Source organism: Bubalus kerabau, chromosome 21 (assembly GCF_029407905.1).
Source record: "Bubalus kerabau isolate K-KA32 ecotype Philippines breed swamp buffalo chromosome 21, PCC_UOA_SB_1v2, whole genome shotgun sequence".
In the NCBI taxonomy this organism is placed as follows: domain Eukaryota; kingdom Metazoa; phylum Chordata; class Mammalia; order Artiodactyla; family Bovidae; genus Bubalus; species Bubalus kerabau.
In genome coordinates this window covers 23,000,110-23,022,022 of record NC_073644.1, presented here as the reverse complement: position 1 = coordinate 23,022,022, position 21,913 = coordinate 23,000,110, and the positions used below count along the sequence as shown (strand labels likewise).

General features: G+C 40.3%; 1 protein-coding gene across 1 annotated transcript in view; it reads left to right on the top strand.

Annotated features, from left to right (window-relative positions):
- KIAA1328 (KIAA1328 ortholog) overlaps nt 1–21,913 on the top strand; it is a 264,749-nt gene that overhangs the window by 194,315 nt on the left and 48,521 nt on the right. Inside the window, exon 5 of the mRNA XM_055559339.1 lies at nt 5,288–5,396. Within this exon, the coding sequence (XP_055415314.1) occupies nt 5,288–5,396 (109 nt within the window). The remainder of the gene's footprint in view (nt 1–5,287; nt 5,397–21,913) is intronic.

Sequence of the window (21,913 nt, the reverse complement as noted above, 5' to 3'; positions counted from 1 at the left end):
GATTGTTCAGAGTGTCTCATTTCTTACTCACATCTTCCTTCCCCTCTCCATAAACTAAGCCTGAATTTAATCCTGGTACTAGCCCCTGTGTATCATTAGGTACTTGGTAAACATTTACTGACTTATGCATTGTATGAACTGATGGAGTTTATGTCCACTATTAGAAAGTACTGGTTTGGGTTGAGGGTCCCACAGGTTTGTGTATAAGAAGTCTGAATTGTGCTTTTGGCCAGCTGGTTTTTTACATCTCTACATGATAGAGAACAGTCAGTATTCAGTATGGCTTTTAAATACCAGGATCTTGGTAATTGTTTTGATGCTAATCTCTACAGATGTAAGACTCTTACCTTATGCAGGCCTGGTTTTCTCAGGTCACAGCTAAACCCTGCCATTCCCTGAGTTAGCATATGGTATTCCTGATCTGGTATTCCTAACACACCAAAGCTGTCTTTTCAGATCGTTTGAATATTCACCATTTCCTCAAAGAGATAGTGACTCTTCCCAGATAACTTCTTTCCGCAGTTTGGGCAACAGTTTCCTAGGAACCAGAAGAAAATTGTGAATGAGATTCTTATAGTCTTCCAAGAAAAATACAAGAATGTTTTGTGTATTTTTGGAATATACAAAATATTCCACATAATATTATGTGGAAAATGACATTAAGAAGAAGAAGGAGGGAGAAGGATAAGATGGCAGAGTGGCAGGATGTGGAGTTCACATCTTGCCACAGAGGCATCAAGAATACATCTACAAATGGAGCCGTTCTCACAGCACCTGCTGAACACTGGCAGAGGACCCTGGACACCTAAACGGACAGGAAAAGATGAAAGAGAGAAAAGGAAAGGAGAGGAAGCAGGACAGGGTCTGTGGGTCTGGGTTGAGGGGGTGAGGAACTGGAGGAGAGGAGAGGTTCCTGCGCCCAGGGGCTCCTCCTCACTGTGGGGAGATTGGCTCAGGCAGAAGGGGGGACTTGGGTTCTGGAGGAGAGTGCCACAGCCGGTCTGTGGCAGACGGGACAGAGTGAGCCGTTCACAGGTGGGCTGTGCGCAACCCTGCGCTCCTCAGCCTCAGACGTGTGTCTGCCAGTGTGGACAGGGCACTGGTGTGGAACGTGGGGTTTGGAGAGCAGACCCGACAAGAGGACTGCTGTTGGCTGCCCGGAGACAGCCTGAGGGGATAGGAGTGAGGCGCTCCACTCCAGGAGTGCTGCTGGAGGAAGCCCAGAATGCCTTAGAAGTGAAAGGCTACTGCTGAGTGAGGCATGAAGGGCAGTGCTGCTTACAGCCTCGTCCCAGTTGGCTGCTGCCTCCCCCACTCCTGCCTGGGTGAGCACCCACACCCCAGCCAGTTGCCACCTCTGCCCCCTCCCACCGAGGCACCAGTGCACCTCAGGCACTGCCTCTGCCCCCTCTCACAGGTGGGGAGCAGATGCCTGTGGTGGCCCATGCATAGAGGTGAGGCTGAAACCCAAAATGAACCCCAGGGACTATGCAAGGAAGGAAGAAGGTCTGAAATCTCTCTCTGCTGCTGCATGAACCACAGATTAAATACCTGTGGCCATCTTCATAAACTCAGCACCAGCGGAACAGCTGAATGACCAAGTGCCCCCACAACTGAGACAGATCTGGTTGTAACAGCTGTGGAACTTGTCAGCACATACACTCAGGAGTGGACCGAGTCAGAGTCCAAGCTGCCCCAGTAGCGCCTGCAGTGGGTCCAGATCCAGGATTCCTGCAATCCTGATACCTGATGTGAGTGGATTTATGCTGGCGGCCTGGTGAAAACAAAGCCTGATAAGACACCAGGGCCAACTGCTGGCATACACACTGTTACAGTGGGGCTGAGAGCAGTGCCAGCAACACAGTAACTTGGGAGCTCACACAACAGGTGAAAAATGACACAAGAAAGCATCCCCACAGATGAATAGCACCGGAGGAGGAACTCTCAGTGTCTTCTCTCCCAGTGGGAGTGCCCCAAACCTGCCGACCTTGCACCACAGATGAGAAGCACAGCAAGAATAAGATCTGGGGCCTCTACTACAGCAGCTCGGGAGCAGGCCCTGCCCCTGACAGAGTAGTGAAACTACAGAGCAAAGGGGAGCCCCCCTGGCTCAATATCCAGGGCAGGCTCTGGTCACCACACCAGCCAAACCCCCCTATCAAGGGGATCATGGCCAGCATACACTGAGGAAAGAGGTGGCAAATGTTCATACTAAAAACAGCCCTCTCACTAAGCAATAAACACACACACACACACACACACACACACACACACGTGAAAATAGCCCTCTAAGGCTGTCTGAGAGTCTGGAATTGGGTGGAAGAACTGCCAACATTTAGTCTTAAAGGCCAGCAGGGCTTAGGTAAAGGAGCTCCACAGCACTGGGGGAAACAGAGACTCCACTCTAGGAGGGCACACACAAGATTTTACATTCACTGGGACCTAGCAGAAAGCAATACCTCCATAGGAACCTGGGTTGTACCTGCCCAGGGGTCTTGGAGGATCTCCTGGAAAGACAGGGATTGACAGTAGCTCACTGTGGAGGCAAGGACCTTGTTAGTGGACACATCGGGGAGTATTAATCGGTGTGAGCTCTCTCAGGGGTCCCCATTTGGAACCACTCAACAACCTGCAGGTTCCAGTATTGGAATGCCTCCAGTCAAGCAACCAGCAAGACAGGAACACAGCCCTACCCATCAGCAGACAGGCTGCCTAAAGTCGTCCTAAGCTTACCCCATCCCCAACACATTCCCTGACACAGCTCTGCCTTCTAGAAGGACAAGACCCAACTCCACCCACCACAGGGCACCAGTCCCTTCCACGATGAAGCCTGCACAAGCCCCTGGATGGACCTCAGCTACCAGGGGACATACATCAGAAGCAAGAGGCACTATGATTCTGCAGCCTGTGGAAAGGAGACCATAAACACAGTAAGTTAGACAAAACGAGTCAACAGAGAAATATGTCTCTGTTACAGACGAAGGAACAAGATAAAAACCTACATGAACAACTAAATGAAGAGGAGATAGACAATCTACCTGAAAAAGCATCAAAATAATAATAATAAAGATCCAAAATCTTGGAAAAAGAATGGAGACACAGGCCAACAAGGTACAAGAAATGTTTAACAAAAAGATAGAAGATTTAAAGAACAAATAGAGATAAACAACACAATAACTAAAATGTGAAATACACTAGAAGGAATCAATAGTAGAATAACTGAGGCATAAGAGCAAAGAAGTGAGCTGGAAGACAGAGTGGTGGAAATCACTGCTGCAGAACAGAATAAAGAAAAAGAAGGAATAGAAAGGAGGACAGTCTCAGAGACCTCTGGGACAACGTTAAACACACCAACATCTGCATTATAGGGGTCTCAGGAGACAAAGGGCCTAAGGAAATATTTGAAGATATTATAACATGGGAAAGGAAATAGTCACATCCAGGAAGCTCAGAGAGTCCCACAGAGTATAAACCCAAGGGGAAACATGCCAAGACACATACTGATCAAATTAACAAAAATTAAATACAAGGAAAAAAATATTAAAACCAGTAGATAACATACAAGGTAATACCTATAAGGTTATAAGCTGATTTTTCAGCAGAACTTCTGCAGGCCAGAAGAGTGGCATGCTTTATTTAAAGTGATGAGAGGGAAGAACCTACAACCTACAATACTCCACCCAGCAAGGTATTCATTTAGATTGTACAGAGAAATCAAAAGCTTTACAGACAAGCAAAATCTAAGAGAATTCATCACTACCAAACAGCTTTACAACAAATGCTTCTAGGCAGGGTAAAAAGAAAACAAAAAGAGACCACAGCTATATAGAAACAAGAAAATTAAAAATGGGAAAGCTCATTTGCCTGGTAAAGGCAAACATACAGTAAATGTGGGAAATCATCCACACACAAATATGATATGGTACATATAGATAATGTAATATTACTCAGCCATAAAAAAAGAAAAAATAGTGCCATTTGCATCAACATGGACCTGGAGATTGTCATACTGAGTGAAGTAAGTCAGAGAGAGAAAGACACATATCATATGATACTACTTATATGTGGAATCCTTAAAAAATGACACAGATGAACTTATTTACAAAACAGAAATAAAGTCACAGATATAGAAAACAAACTTATGGTTTACTAGGGGGAAAAGCAGAAGCAGAGGGGAGGGAGAAATTGGGAGATTGGGACTGACATATACACACTGCTATATATGAAATAGATAACTAATAAGGACCTACTGTATAGCACAGGGAACTGTTCTTAGTCCTCCATAATGACCTATTAGAAAAGAATCTAAAAGAGTAGAGTTATGAATATGTAACAACTGATGCACTTTGCTGTTTGGCAGAAACTAACACAGCATTATAAGTCAACTGTACTCCAATAAAATTTTTTAAAACATTTTTAAAAAATAAAACAGTAGCCAGAGCTCTTTCTATGAAAAGCATCTATCAAAAAAGAAGTAAGATGAGATGATCTGCAAGGTCTTTCTGGCTTTATCATGAGAATTTGATACATGAAGAAGCTCAATTATGTTTTTAATAAATGAAAAGCTGAATTAAAAACAAATTTTAAAAAATTTGTTTAAAATGTTTTTAAAAAGAAGATAAAATTATTAAATAAGTAATAATAAAACAAACAAAAACAAAATATTTTTATTTCCATGCCGTGTTATTACTTAGCCCCCCAAAAGTAAAACGTAATTACCAACTAAACCTTGCTTGTTAGAAACAGAAACCAAATTAGCCCCGGAATGGTGAGTTGAGCATCTTACTTATTTTAGCCAAATGTTGAGTTCTTTAAAAGAAGCATTCATAATTTATGCCTACTTTGAAAGTTTTTTGGGGGTAGAATCAATTTAATTTGGAGGGCTTAAAGGTACAAATTTTCTATTTTCTATTTTGTCAAGGAGAGGAAAGAACTTTTCTTATGACAGTTAAAAAAGGAGCAAAATAAAGCAATCTACTTTCTTGGGTGTCTTTACCCTAAACGCAAATCATCAAGACTTTAATAATCAGGTTTACCAACCAAATCTCTAATTAGTCTGTTATTGCACAAATCCAAGTTTTTAAAAACAAGATATTGTGGACCACTGGTATTTACAAAACCAAAACAACCCACCGAGCTTTCCATCTGCCATTGTTACATTTCAGAGGGGAAGACAGCTTACTTCTAAAGCTTGGGGATTCCTATAATCTCTGATATATTATTCATGATAGACTCTTGCATTTTCTTTTATTGAATGCCTGAATTTGTTCCTTTATTGTATATGCAGGGACAGTGGCAGAAGTTCGAAAAGATGCGTCCACATCTCCTATGACAACAGGGAGCCAGAAGGAGCTTGTAACCCCAGCTACATCATCATCCCAACATGACGGCTCCCGGTGAGTTTCAGGGATTCTTTGCTTTACCATTCTCCAGATGAGAACTTCTGCAGAGTTATTTAATAAAAAGTGAAAAATCTTAACAGTTCTTATGTCTCCAACTCAAGAGAGAGGCCCTTATTTGGAAGCATCTAGATACGACCAGGTAGAACTCCTGGAACCCTTTCCTTTATCCATGCTTGTCCTTAATTGGCAATGGTAATTGACAAGGTTTCCATAGAAACACAAAACTAATCCTACCTTTCATCAGAAAATGTTTAGAAGCGGGTCCTACCCAATTTATCCCGAAATGGTTATACACTTGGACTATACACTTAACTTACTGAATCAATTGATGCTGAAAACCATAGTGGGTTTTGTACTACAGTTAAATGACTGTCAACATTTACTTATACCAGAGACATTTGAGGAGCTAATACTTTGATTGGCTTTTTCTACAGTCAAGAAAAGAAATATGTTATTAAAATTTCTCATGTCTAATAAGCCAATTCCTATATTATACATTTAACTGGCCACCTCATACGAAGAGTTGACTCATTGGAAAAGACTCTGATGCTGGGAGGGATTGGGGGAAGGAGGAAAAGGGGACGACAGAGGATGAGATGGCTGGATGGCATCACTGACTCGATGGACGTGAGTCTCAGTGAACTCCGGGAGTTGGTGATGGACAGGGAGGCCTGGTGTGCTGCAATTCATGGGGTTGCAAAGAGTTGGACACGACTGAGCAACTGATCTGATCTGATCTGATATAAACATTAACACCAAAAGGGCATGTTTGTGTTTCCGTGGGGATGTGATTTTTTAAGCAATTAAAATCCTAGCATCTTATCCAATAAATATAGATTTTAAGACTTAATTTTAAAGAACTTTTGGGAAATGACTCAACACAGAGATAATAGTAATGGAGGAGTTAAGGTAAGAGGAAAGGCAATCTGGGTTTTCAAATGAATTTTCCTATCTTTGATGCGAAGATCTTGATTCAGATCTTTAACACTACTCTAATGTGTTTTTGATAATTGCACTTCAGTTTCATGAGAGGCATGAAAAAGAAGAATAAAATGTTCCCCAGTAGGGTTTTATAGAACATCCTCAGCACACGTTTTCTGAAATGACCACATCAACTTTGTGGAGTTTTACAAGCCCAGGTTAAAATTGCAGTGAAGACTCATATCTATGGACCTTAAAAAAAGGATTCTTTTTCTGTTAGTTCTTAATGCTGCAGATCAGCTAGATACAGATTCTTAGAAGCTTCTTAAATAATGAGCATTTGGCTAAATAAAACAATGTGCAGCACCCCAGATTTTATCCTTAGAAGTGCATGATGGCATATTATAGGTCTGCAATACAAAGTGCAAAGTTGAAAAAAAGATTCAGTACTATGAAAATCAGTTACCAAGAAAGCACAGTGGTTGCTTTCCAGATTTCGGAATCAAGATTATTTGAAATATTTTTATTTCAAAGTGTAGAAAAGGAATTTTTATAGACTACTTTTACATATAAGCTTTTAATGCAAAAGGAAAGCCTATTGTTCTTCATTCTAAGAAACCTTTGACAGTACTGAGAAGAACAAGAATAAAAGCCCTTTCCCTGTCTACCCAAAATTCCAAGAATTGTCAAGACCTGCAGAAAAGGATGGGGATGGAACAGGGGCCATGGGAGACAGTTTTTCCTTTGTTCTCTGGAAAGTGCTAACACCTAGGAGAGTCCCATATGGGTCCATGGGCAGGTGATAAAACCCAGCGTGGCAAAGTCATCTTTCTCATTCACAGTGTAGGTTGTTAATTGTTCTCTCTGCTGCCTGTCAGTATAATGTGAAATTTTCATTCCCCATTCAAGATGGGAAAAGTTGTGGCTGAAAATGTTAACATTTGCATTTTTATTTGTTGATTTATTTAAAGGACAGCCTCTCCTACAGCAATCCATCACTTGGTGACACCCCAAATATGAATAATGTATTGTAGACTTGCGGTTACAATGTGTAATAAGTGCTAGAGACAGTAAGGGAATGTTAACTACGTTGCAAATGTAATATTTATTGATGCATAAAGTTTATTGCTTTCGAGGTTCAATAATACTGACCATAGGACATTAATATCACTTATCCTGATTTTAGCAGGGCACCTTTGTGTTTGAAAATATTCATCTATCTCATGCTAACAAAATAAATATGTAATTTACAGCACAAGCAAAGAGGGCTTTATAGTTTTCTGTGCTGAGAGTGGCAATGCTTCTCTCTTTCTATTTTACGTCTGGCCTCCAACACTGATCACACACTCCTGAGGTGTCCAAGAAAGTAGGCACAGTGGGCATCTTGGTGCAAGAAGGTGGCACCACTGAACTAAACAGTGCCACGCATTTCTGCTGCACCGGAACAGGCAACACCCCTAGACCATTACACCTGAAGAGAGGACTGGAGGGACTTTTCTCCCTGTCATTCCGAATACCAGTGGGTTGGTGCATCTTTGCTCACAGAGTAAGTTGAATAAATACTTTTCCTGACACAATTCTGAGTCAGAGTTTACCCAATTCAGCTTGATCTTCTGGTCTCCAGTGTGGAGCCAGAGCTGGGCAAGTTACCAGTGAATTTGTTATGAGCAGAAATGTTGCTGATAATTAACCCTTTTGGGCCTTCTAGAATTAGTTGTGTCCATTGCCAGCATAAAGATCATATAAGAAATATCTGAGATCCAGAGCAGAAGAAGTAATGTTAATTAGCAACCGTCAGCTGTAATTGTCATCCCCATTAAGATGCAGAATTATGTATTTCTTCGTTATAAATAACCTTTCTAATTGTACTTGATGTATGCCAATTTAATCAAAAAGCATACTTGCAACAGGCAGATATTTGCATTAATGTAGTTTTGAATCTTCAAATCTTTTATTTCAGATTTGAGGAGAAAAGTCTATTACATGCTGTATATTTTTTAAATGTTGGTATCTTTTTCTATTCAGATATGTATATCTGGAACATTTTATATTAAAATGAAGACAGTATCTTGTGAAGCTGTTCATTGAAGCAGAAGTCTTGTCACTTTTTAAAGTATTGCTGGAGTTTCCCTCGGTCTTATGACAACTCAGTGATGATTGTTCTAAACTGATAAACAAAGACAAATACCAGGCCTGCAGCAGCGGTGTTAGTCACTCAGTCCCTGAAGTAAAAGGTTACGAAGGCCCCTTCTTGCTGTTCTTCCCTGACTCAGAAGAGCTAAGGCCAGTACTCTTGAACTGTTCCCCCCCTCCGCCCCCCTCCCTGCCCTCTGAGATATGAAGAGAGAAAGACAGATCTCACCAAATCATGGCCAATTAGTGAATTTTTGGAACTGGAGCTGTGGCTGGCCTATTTCTAGGACATACTGTTCACCCGAGTAATCTAGGTTTTTTCCCAGAAAGATTAGTTTATATCACAACAGCAAGTTGAAGTTTTCTGTTTTACTTTATTTGGTTTGTTTTTTGATGTATGTCATGGGAGATGATTTTGTAGAGCTTGTTTTTTGTTGAGGGAGTTTGGGAAATATTTGTGTGTGCTTTAAAGGACTTAATAGCTTATTGGGGAAACTTAAAAAAAAATAAGCTGAATTTGTTTGTTTGTTTGTTTGTTTGTTTTTTGAGGCCTTGGCCCTTTGCTGTCAAACCATACGCTTAATGTGCTCCAAAAAATTTGCTGTAAGCTTCCACCTTGCCGAGCTTTTTATAGAGCAATTGCCAGGACACAGTCGTGCTCACAGGCTACTGTTCACACGCAGCTGACTTGAAAGGCAATTGTGGAGCATCCACTGAGGTTGAGATTGAAGGACCCAGGCGTTGCTTCTTAGCTGTTTGGATGACTTTTACTTCTTTTTTTCTTTTTTCTGATCCCAAATTTCAGTGTTTTTTCATTCATTCACATTGTGTGAAGCTTGGATTTAGTTCTGAGGTATAGGCAGTAAGCCCATAAAACTCTGATTTAGAGTAAGAATCTGACAGACTTACTTTAAGGGTCAGAATTTGTTTTTATAACTTGATAGGAAGTTAATCTAAGAAAAGGAAAAGGATTGTGTTTCCGTCACACACAATAGCCAGATTGCAACACTTTCTTGCATTTGTGCCCAGAATCCTATCAAAAATTCTTTTTTTTTAAAATCAGAACTTTTCCTCACCTAGACACTCACACAAATATTTTTAATACCTAACCAGATCCCCTCATGTGCCTAGCACATAACAATGTGTTATTCTCCCAAGGTGGAGAACTAAACTAAAATCCATAACCTCAAACTAGAGCCTTGCAGGCGCTACTTGGCTTTACGGGGTCTGTTTGAACAGCAGACCTCACTGCCTCTATACAGTAGAGCCTAGGAGTGGTGACTGTATGTGACGATACTGGCTTCTATTCATTGAATGCCTGTTGTGTATCAGGTATTGTGTTGGGTATGTTCAGATATGTCCTTTCACGATATATGTTCATACAAATTACGTGTCATTGTAAAGCTCTTTTTAATGACTGTTAAAACTCATTTTCAAAGTATTGGATTTCTCTTAGAATTTTCAAAATGATTTCCAAAAGTGTGAACTTCTAGGCCAAGGACTGTTATTTTAACTTTGTCTACCCTCAGAATAACAATTTCACATTACACATAAAGTACCATTCACTATAACATTTCCATTTTGTGTGTATTGTAAATAACAGAATAAAAACAAAACTTAGTGAACTCTAGGAGATAGTGACGGACAGGGAAGCCTGGCTTGCTTCTGTCCATGGGGTTGCAAAGAATCAGACACAACTTAGCAACTGAACAACAAAATGAAATATTGCACAAAATGATGACAAATAAAAAGGGATAATGTGAAACCTTTAGAAAAGAATTGGTTGAATATGTAAAAGAAAATATGAAGTTATAAATATACCTATCTTACATATCAGGAGATGAAAAGCACAGCCATTCAAAAGGATTTTTATTTAAGCCAAGTTGATAAATTGAAATTCCCTGCTAGCAGGTGCATTAATACCAAGAACAGTTGCATGCATGGAAATTTTTATGTGTTTGATGAAGAGATGTTGCTTTTAATTAAGCCATGATTTGGGGCTGTTACTATAATTCCCACTGTTAAGAGCCATTAATATAATCATCCATTCCTCTCGTACACACTGCTTATAGAGTGTGTAAATTAAGAAAACAGAAACAAATAGGCTAAATAGAAATAATAAAGACATAGTTTAATTCCAAGAAATGAATTCAGCTTGAGGATACCTGTCAATACATTCTTGACATAGAAGGAACATACAGTACAGAGAAAGTACACATCGTAACAGCTTACATTTACTAGCCACTTAGAGTTCTAGTCCTAGTCTCAGGAAATCCCTCTAAATTCTAGTGAAGGGATTATAAGAGCTATTTTACTGCTCATATGTTTCTGTATTTTCCATATGTTTTATAACAACAATGTATTACTTAGGTAATTTCGAAAACAATATTTAAAAGAAAATAAAGAGCACACATTCATAGAAAGGAAACCCATTTCATTATTTTACACTCTATAGTGCCAAGTAGTTGCAAAAAAACCTGTTATCCTTGGAACATATGACATAATTATGTTATTTCTTTTTTGAGCCAGCAATAGGTGAGGATTATGCTTCCTCGGTGGGTCTTCTCTAGGGGACTGAACTCTGGAAAATGCTGTGATTAGTGACATCTGTTCAGTATTTTCAGTTCCTGCCATCATTTCAGTTTTGGGCCTCATTTAGACTTGCTCATTTGGTCCAAGGTCATAAAATTCCCTTCACTTCAGTATTAAGAAACGTTTGTTGAGTGTTAATTACTGTCCTAGTCGCTTAACTGCTTTTATAAAAATTATATATGTTGCCTAATGTAATCCTCACAATCAAGAGAAAGTAAAGCTCAGAGAAGCAATTATAGAACATTTAAGAGCCTGGGGATAATGATTATAACACCCAGGTTAATAGGCCTAGGTTTCAATGCTAGCTTGTGTGGTTTTGAGAAAATCCCTTAGTTTAATCTATAAAATGGGGATAAAAATATCTCCCTCATAGGCTTGTCATCATGGTTAAGCAAGATAGATTACATAAAGGACCGAGCACAGTCCTGGTACATGGCTAATAGGAGCTGTCATTGTAGAACTTCCCAGGACCACACAAGCAATAAGAAACAGAGCTCAGATTTGGACCTTGCTGTTATAATTCCAGACTCTATGTGAATTCCCTGACAAAAGGTTAGGAATAGGGTTAGGCTCATCTAAGAGTGGGCAGTACTGCTGCATTTCTTAATATTTACCATGGAAATGTTCTTGCAGACATACCTGAGCCTGATTCCTCATGTGAAAATAAGAGTTTTTAAACCACCTTGCAGATTTGCTCAGAGGATTAGACATGACTAGATATGCAAAGCCTTAACTTGGGGCTGGGTGACAATATGCCCTCAGGGTTAGCTTCCTTTTCTGTGCTCTGGGCAACTAGATTTGGGGGAGCACCTGGAACACAGTATATGTGAATGACACAGGCTCCCCTTGCAAAATGCCCTGAGTAGCAGAGCTGTGCAGAAATGTGGCTTAGAAGCAAGCTGAATAACCCTGCATTCAAAGTTATTTATAATGGATTTCTTTTCATAATTATCCCTTTGTGAAAATTCTGAAAGGGCTTAATTCCCTTTAGAGCAGTGGTTTGGAAATCTATGTGCACATTGGAGTCACTTAGGAATCTGTCAAAGTAGCAGTTTCTAGGCCTTACCTGGGTTAATTGAGCCAGAATTGCCAGAAACGGACACCAGTGATGTACAATTTTTATTTTCCCGGATGACTCCGACATACTTGGTCTAAAGACACACTCTGGAGCTGCCCATCTTCTCACTGCCCAACCCCTGCACACTGGCATTCTCCCTTTCTCCTTTCTGCCCCTCTCCTGTCCCAGGGCCTCTCCCCTCGGTCAGCAGTTTTCTGTAGCCATTGTCATCCTCTCCCCAAGGTACTATCAGGATACATCAGTAGCCTGCAGTGAAAAAATATTATTAAGAGGCCCCTGAAGAACTCCATTCATCAATCTCAATTGTTGAAATTGGAGACTAATCACTGGGACATATTGTTGATGACTTTCTTCTCTGTGAAGTGTATGGACACATCATTCTATCCATGAAGGAACTCTCAGCAAACAGGAGAAAGATGCCTGAGGAAATAATTCCTAATGCTTTCTGCCACTTTTCTCCTTCTCTGCTTTATCCTTTTTTCACAGTACTTATCACCTTCCAATATACTGTGTAATTTACTGATATATTTTGCCATCTGCCTCACCTGTGTCATATGGAACGTAAACTCCTGAGGATGAAGACTTCTGTTGTGTTCATTACTGCATCCCTATGCTGAGCAGGGCCTGGCTCATGGTAGACATTCAATAAAATATTTATTGGATGAATGAAAGAATGAATTAGTGATCAAAAAATGGATGTTTCCTTTTATTTATTCATTCAGCCACACCATGTGGCTCCTGGGATCTTAGTTCTCCAACCAGGGATCGAACCCAGGCCCATGGCAGTGAAAGTGCCAAGTCTCTGGACCACCAGGGAATCCCCCAAAATGAATGTCTCCTTTTAAATTTATCAGTTCATGTATTCGTGTAGACAACAATTTTCCTTCATTTCTTCTCTGTATCTACAAAAGAATCATGTTTATACCCAGCTAATATTAATACCTTTGTTGTGCTTCATTTATTTCTCAGAACTTCCTCACATTTTCATCTTCATGAGGATTTTCCCATTGTATGAGAATTGGAAATGTTTAGGTTGTCAGGAGGTTTCCAGACAGGATGACAGCAAGCTCTCAATTGTGACCAGTTTTGGCATGTTCTTTGCACTGAGATTTGTTGCTTCCTTAACATCTCACAATTATCTTCACTAAGTGAATGTAGAATGTATACTACTCCATTATCTTGTGTTCATCCATATCATAGAGCTTCTTCTAAAGCTCTGCTTAGGCCTGTAGCTAGTTTTCTGTTTTGGTTTCCTCAAGCAAATATCCTTACATGCAGGCAGGCCTTGAGAATTAAAGTCCAAAGACCTATATTCATCCTGCCTCTTTGCTTAGCAGTAGCAAAACCTTGACAAAGTCCCTCGACCACATGGACCTCAGTTTTCCAGCTGTCTATCCTATGTCTAAACCATACCCTCCGTTTAGAGATGAGATCAAAATGGAAACATGTACATTTGTCTCTTGATTTCAGAGTAAGTTACACATTATGAAGATAAAGTAATGGAGAGATGAGTATTTTTTCATAAATAATTGATTTCAGAATAACATAGTTTAAACTTCTTTCCAAAATCTTTGGGTTTCCTGCTGGCCAGTAATTTAGAAATGCTAAGGAGATAGACCAACTTGGCTCCATATCATTCAAAGCACAGGGACAAGCAACTTGTGGGTATTGCTGGCCTTGCCAGTTGACAGGAAGCCAGGTGTAATTTACGTTTCCTGAGATAATGCTCCGTGAACATGTGTTTACTGAAGTTTTTTTCTTTTTTGAGGTTTAAATGAAATTGTATCTGGAAATCATTAGATTTTACTTTAGGAAAGACACTCGGAGTAAAACAGGAAAAAGTTAGTATCCTTGAAGTCTAAATTAAGGTCATTAGTCATGCTGAAAAAGCTGACTGGGTATTAGTGTAGGCTACATACTTTGCCTTAGGACAAGAATGGTCAGGATTGTGTGTGTTAGTGCCAAGTATGCCACTGAGTAAAATCAAAGACACTATCAACAACAAGACTTGCCGTGAAGAAGACAGAGAATAATGTAGCAGTTAATAGTCATTGACTAATGCATTTTCAGCTCAGTTGGACATTTTTGCACACTGTTTTATGTATTCAAATATATACATGTGTTATATTGAATGAGTGAGTGAAGTCGCTCAATTGTGTCCAACTTTTTGTGACCCCGTGGACTGTAGCCTACCAGGCTCCTCTGTCCATGGGATTCTCCAGGCAAGAGTACTGGAGTGGGTTGCCATTTCCTTCTCCATATGTTTTAATATATTTAACACTTCTCACATTTTCCCATAAACTTTATGCTTTTGATATTAATAAGCCCCTCTCCCAAAAAAGATATTACAGTCCTTTTTTTCACATTCAACCTATGTTCTCTTTATTTCTTATAGAGAAACTCATTTTAGCATTTTGCATTATCTACAAATTTTTCTGAGTCTAACCACAAAATTTGAGACAGGTACATAGAAATTTCTTGTAAATAATAAAGGGAAACACATGAATATTGTTATTTTCATTAGCATTAATACACCTTTTTTGGGACTATGTATGGGACTGGAAAAGGTCAGTTTTCATTCCAATCCCAAAGAAAGGCAATGCCAAAGAATGCTCAAACTACCACACAATTGCACTCATCTCACACGCTAGTAAAGTAATGCTCAAAATCCTCCAAGCCAGGCTTCAGCAATGTGTGAACCGTGAACTTTCTGATGTTCAAGCTGGTTTTAGAAAAGGCAGAGGAACCAGAGATCAAATTGCCAACATCCGCTGGATCATGGAAAAAGCAAGACAGTTCCAGAAAAGCATCTATTTCTGCTTTATTGACTATGCCAAAGCCTTTGACTGTGTGGATCACAATAAACTGTGGAAAATTCTGAAAGAGATGGGAATACCAGACCACCTGACCTGCCTCTTGAGAAATTTATATGCAGGTCAGGAAGCAACAGTTAGAACTGGACATTGAACAACAGACTGGTTCCAGATAGGAAAAGGAGTACATCAAGGCTGTATATTGTCACCCTGTTTATTTAACTTATATGCAGAGTACATCATGAGAAACGCTGGACTGGAAGAAACACAAGCTGGAATCAAGATTGCTGGGAGAAATATCAATAACCTCAGATATACAGATGACACCACCCTTATGGCAGAAAGTGAAGAGGAACTCAAAAGCCTCTTGATGAAAGTGAAAGAGGAGAGTGAAAAAGTTGCCTTAAAGCTCAACATTCAGAAAACAAAGATCATGGCATCTGGTCCCATCACTTCATGGGAAATAGATGGGGAAACAGTGGAAACAGTGTCAGACTTTATTTTTCTGGGCTCCAAAATCACTACAGATGGTGACTGCAGCCATGAAATTAAAAGACGCTTACTCCTTGGAAGGAAAGTTATGACCAACCTAGATAGCATATTGAAAAGCAGAGACATTACTTTGCCAACAAAGGTTTGTCTAGTCAAGGCTATGGTTTTTCCAGTGGTCATGTATGGCTGTGAGAGTTGGACTGTGAAGAAGGCTGAGCGCCGAAGAATTGATGCTTTTGAACTGTGGTGTTGGAGAAGACTTGAGAGTCCCTTGGACTGCAAGGAGATCCAGCCAGTCCATTCTGAAGGAGATCAGCCCTGGGATTTCTTTGGAAGGAATGATGCTAAAGCTGAAACTCCAGTACTTTGGCCACCTCATGCAAAGAGTTGACTCGTTGGAAAAGACTCTGATGCTGGGAGGGATTGGGGGCAAGAGGAGAGGGGGACCACAGAGGATGAGATGGCTGGATGGCATCACTGACTCGATGGACGTGAGTCTCAGTGAACTCCAGGAGTTGGTGATGGACAGGGAGGCCTGGCGTGCTGCTATTCATGGGGTCGCAAAGAGTCAGACACGACTGAGCAACTGATCTGATCTGATCTGATGGGCCACTTGGTGTACGAATCCTAATATTACCCATGAAAGAAAGAGTCCAAGTTGGTCTTGAAGCTCAAGAATAGCTGGCCAGTGCATTACATATTTACTCACTAAGACTTTAATTGATCTTCTTTCTCCTGTGGGTGCCTACTGAAATAAGACTGTTACTAAGATTGAAAGCTCATCATCTCATTGCTTTGTACTCACCCCCAAATGGCTGTAAAATGATCAACTTGTCTGGAAGGTAAGCCTCTTGGCCAGCAAGGGTAACATGATTACTAGTACACATGAGAGGGTGTTTCTTCCTTTGGGAAAGCTGGGAAATTCTGAAGTGGATTGTGACTTGTATTAGAATCGGGACCCTGCTTCAAGCTTTCCCTGTCATAGGACATGGGCTACTTGAAAACCAGAGCCAATCATTAGAGTTGAGAAGGCTCCATTCCAGACCAGGACAACAAGTAGAAAGCAGACAAATCTTGTATGTAATTGCATGTCATATAAAAGTCCTGCCTGCTGTTGTGCTTCTTGGAGAATTCATCCTTTCCACATTTTGATAATTTAAAAATCACCTGGATTAATGTTCATATTAAATAATAATAATAAATAAGGGATATAAGATAAAATGGATGGGATTGTTAGCCATGGGATTGATTTTTAAATCTTATTTAGTAAATAAAGGGTGATGGAAGATGTACCCTGGGGATTGTCTTCTTTCTGTGACTCTTGAGTAACCCTGAAAAAGTGAAAGTGAAAATCACTCAGTCGTGTCTGACTCTTTGTGACCCCGTGGACTATGCAGTCCATGGAATTCTTCAGGCCAGAATATTGGAGTGGGTAGCCAGTCCCTTCCCACGTTGGAGCTTCCCAAACCAGAGATCAAACCTAGGCCTCCCACGTTGAAGGCAGATTCTTTACCAGCAAAGCCACAAGGGAAGCCCAGAATAAACCTATTGAGGTATTTTTAAGACCCAGAACAGAAGCTAGAGCTGGTGCACCATGCCATTTCACAATGAGTAAAAGGATGTTTAGTTTATTTTCTTGCTGAGGGCTGTCTCTTCCCCTCACCCTGGAAGAAATGTGTACAACAGAAGTCGGCACAGTCATGTACTTGGCACGTGGTATAATCTGATAAATGCTAGAAGTATCAGGCCTTGGGACACTTGTCCTACCAGGTGCAGCTTGGACCAATCACCACAAATGGCATTCTATGCGGACTGTCACTCGGATGCCTCTACATGCTCTTCATTAATGAATTGGTGCCCTCCTGCGTGGGGAGTTGGTGGTGCAGTGTGCCCCAGCTCGGAGGAGACTTTTCAGTCAGAGCGTGTATGCATCCTGTCCAGTCCCATGTCTGCTGTCTGCACTATCTCAGCTCCTGACTGAGAAACAAGCTGCTCCTAAACTAGAACTTCTCTGTGGACCCGCTGATACACCTCAAAACCAACCCCTGTCTTTGGGCATTGGAAAGAAACATAGTGATGGGGCAAGAGGCAGATTCTGGTAAGAGCTGAGGGGTTGCTGCATCTCAGGGGAAGATCCTAATTGTCACACAGGCCATTGGTTTACAAAAGGAACAAGCTAACTAGTGGCAGAACTAAGACTGGAGCTGGCCCTGGAGCCAGTGGGAGCCATGGCACCCTGAACAGCTGGAGAGTTGGAGGTCGGCGGCATCGCCGCCACATGGTAGATGAGCCACCCTGAGCCAGGGCTGCAGTTTACCATCGCTCCTCATCCCTGTGGCTCAGCTGGTAAAGAATCTGCCTACAGTGTTTGAGACATGGGTTCGATCCCTGGGTTGAGAAGATCCCCTGGAGAAGGGAAAGGCTACCCACTCCAGTATTCTGGCCTGGAGAATTCCATGGACTACAATCCATGGGGTCGCAAAGAGTTGGACGTGACTGAGCGACTTTCACTTCACTCATCCAGGTGCGACTGGAGCTCAGTGGCTTCTCCAGACCTGTCCCTCCAGTCCACTGAAGCTTCACCAGCTTGTCTCAGTTCTTTTATCTGTCCCCTTTGAGTATAAATATTTTTGTCAGCAGCGAAATGTTTCTACGGATGTACAGCTATAGGTCACATGGCACTGACTTGTATTCAAACCAGAAGGCTTCATGCTATGACTGAAGTACTGTGTCATTACTTCAGCAGAGTCTTTTGTATCAATGTGAGGATTTCAGTTTCACACCCTGCAGACTTCACAGTCTTCTGTGCTCTCTTTTCCTCTGTAATGTCATAAAGGGTAAATCCCTGTGTCCCATTCATCTTAGATTGATAAAAAGTAAAGTTGATCCATTTGAGATCTCCAAACAAAGACAGATAAAAATCTACTGGCAAAAAGGTCTTATTAAAGAAAAAAAGAATTATTTTCAGCTAATATGGCTTTCCATATGGATGAATATGGTCTCAAGGCATGAAAGAGGAAAAAACTTCTGTGTTAACGTTGGCCACTGGTCTGATATCATTATTACAGATTATCTTGACTTTACTGATTGAAACACAAGGTATCCTCAAGTGTTTAGGTATCATAAAAATCAGGCTTGGGCCATGATCTGTTTTTAACCAGTCACTGCTGGCAAAGAAATTAAAATTTGACCTTCACACAACTGTTTATTTGAAAGAGAGAAGGAGACATAGTAGTAGAGAAAGCTGTCAGTATTAGGAAATGTCTGGAATAAGTTAATAGCAACCAGGGTAGAAACAAATCAGAACTTATTATTTAAATCGAATATTTCATTAAAACAGAATCTTTAAAATGAAATAAAAACCTTACATATGGAAGTTTGCCATATCAGAGGCTTAAGATCAAAGATAACACAGAATTAGAGTTATAGCTTAATATCATAAATTGTTTAACATTAACTACTAAGAGATATATTCATTTAACCTTTACAAAAAGTATGAAATACTGTGTGGCCTATAAATTTACCTTCTTGCCACCACCTTCAGCCTGTGGCCCGGTAAGATTGAACTGCCAGATGAGCTCAATTGGCTATGATGCGGGCATCCAGCTCTCACTCCCTCATGATACCACCTGTCTTCCCCAGAGGGCTGTTGTGTAGGGGCAGGGAAAGCCATTTGAGAATCTGTTTGCTAATTAATTTTTAAAGGAACTGACACCAGTGATTGGCAGCAGTCACTTCAACATTTATGCTTAGTTGGGACAGTTGTAGTGATAATATATATTTTTTAAAGTGACATTTTAAGCCACCTATAATCCTCCCACCCACTGTACACACCACTGTAAATATTTTAGTCTTTCGTGTATTTCCTTCCAGTCCTTTTTTTTCTTTTACATCTTATATACTTCTTTTTTATTTTATTTTATTTTATTTTTAAACTTTACAAAATTGTATTAGTTTTTCCAAATATCAAAATGAATCCGCCACAGGTATACATGTGTTCCCCATCCTGAACCCTCCTCCCTCCTCCCTCCCCATACCATCCCTCTGGGTCATCCCAATGCACTAGCCCCAAGCATCCAGTATCGTGCATTGAACCTGGACTGGCAACTCGTTTCATACATGATATTTTACATGTTTCAATGCCATTCTCCCAAATCTTCCCACCCTCTCCCTTTCCCATAGAGTCCATAAGACTGTTCTATACATCAGTGTCTCTTTTGCTGTCTCGTACACAGGGTTATTGTTACCATCTTTCTAAATTCCATATATATGCGTTAGTATACTGTATTGGTGTTTTTCTTTCTGGCTTACTTCACTCTGTATAATAGGCTCCAGTTTCATCCACCTCATTAGAACTGATTCAAATGTATTCTTTTTAATGGCTGAGTAATACTCCATTGTGTATATGTACCATAGCTTTCTTATCCATTCATCTGCTGATGGACATCTAGGTTGCTTCCATGTCCTGGCTATTATAAACAGTGCTGCGATGAACATTGGGGTACACGTGTCTCTTTCCCTTCTGGTTTCCTCAGTGTGTATGCCCAGCAGTGGGATTGCTGGATCATAAGGCAGTTCTATTTCCAGTTTTTTAAGGAATCTCCACACTGTTCTCCATAGTGGCTGTACTAGTTTGCATTCCCACCAACAGTGTAAGAGGGTTCCCTTTTCTCCACACCCTCTCCAGCATTTATTGCTTGTAGACTTTTGGATCGCAGCCATTCTGACTGGTGTGAAATGGTACCTCATAGTGGTTTTGATTTGCATTTCTCTGATAATGAGTGATGTTGAGCATCTTTTCATGTGTTTGTTAGCCATCTGTATGTCTTCTTTGGTGAAATGTCTATTTAGTTCTTTAGCCCATTTTTTGATTGGGTCATTTATTTTTCTGGAGTTGAGCTGTAGGAGTTGCTTGTATATTTTTGAGATTAGTTGTTTGTCAGTTGCTTCATTTGCTATTATTTTCTCCCATTCTGAAGGCTGTCTTTCACCTTGCTAATAGTTTCCTTTGTTGTGCAGAAGCTTTTAAGTTTAATTAGGTCCCATTTGTTTATTTTTGCTTTTATTTCCAATATTCTGGGAGGTGGGTCATAGAGGATCCTGCTGTGATGTATGTCAGAGAGTGTTTTGCCTATATTCTCCTCTAGGAGTTTTATAGTCTGGTCTTACGTTTAGATCTTTAATCCATTTTGAGTTTATTTTTGTGTATGGTGTTAGAAAGTGTTCTAGTTTCATTCTTTTACAAGTGGTTGACCAGATTTCCCAGCACCACTTGTTAAAGAGATTGTCTTTAACCCATTGTATATTCTTGCCTCCTTTGTCAAAGACAAGGTGTCCATATGTGCATGGATTTATCTCTGGGCTTTCTATTTTGTTCCATTGATCTATATTTCTGTCTTTGTGCCAGTACCATACTGTCTTGATAACTGTGGCTTTGTAGTAGAGCCTGAAGTCAGGTAGGTTGATTCCTCCAGTTCCATTCTTCTTTCTCAAGATTGCTTTGGCTATTCGAGGTTTTTTGTATTTCCATACAAATTGTGAAATTATTTGTTCTAGCTCTGTGTACTTCTCTTCTTTTAAACTAACTTTTTCTAAATTGTGAAATATCTGGAAGTTTAAAAGCAAAACTCTTCTTTGTGTTGATCATCCCATGAGTAAATAAGAAACAGGTAAGTGAAAATTAGCAGTGCTAAATAAAATCACCTGGATAGACCTGTCAGCAGCGTTGATTGTTGGAATGAGAACGTACACGTTTCTCTCATAAGTTATCTTAGAGATGCTATGATATGATTGTTTCCAATAAAATGTCTCTTCTTTTTTCTTCTTTATTGGATCAAAACACAAATTTAAGGCAAAGTATAAATCACTACTATAAAATATATGCATATTCTAAACATGACTCTTAAATCTGTCCTTAGGATGAAAAAAATATGTATTAAAGTTAAATCATACAATTAGAATAAATTGCTTTGTAAAGGAAAAAAGATTGATCAAGTGTAATCTTCCTGGTTAGGAGTACTACAAGACAAGTTTTGCTGGAGTATACCACTCCTATCTGGGCTTCCCTGGTGGCACAGGTGGTAAAGAACCTGCCAATGCAGGAGACATGAGATGTGGGTTCGATCCCTGGATCAAGAAGATCCCCTGGAGGAGTGCATGGCAACCCACTCTTGCCTGGAGAATCCCATGGACAGAGGAGACTGGCAGGCTGCAGTCCATAGGGTCACAAAGAGTCAGACATGACTGAAGTGACATAGCACGCACACACCATTCCTGTCTGCCCATTGCCATTCTGCTTTGACAGTTTTCAGAATTAGAGGCAGCTTTGACAAGCCATATTGCTTTACCTTGTGGCCATCTGGAGTTTGATGTAAGAAACTTAAGCTAAGCTCTACGCCTCTCTTAAGACACCAAAATAAGGTTTGATTTGCACCTTAGCATACCCCATTTACTTATTCTTTTACCTCCTTCCTTCCATTTAT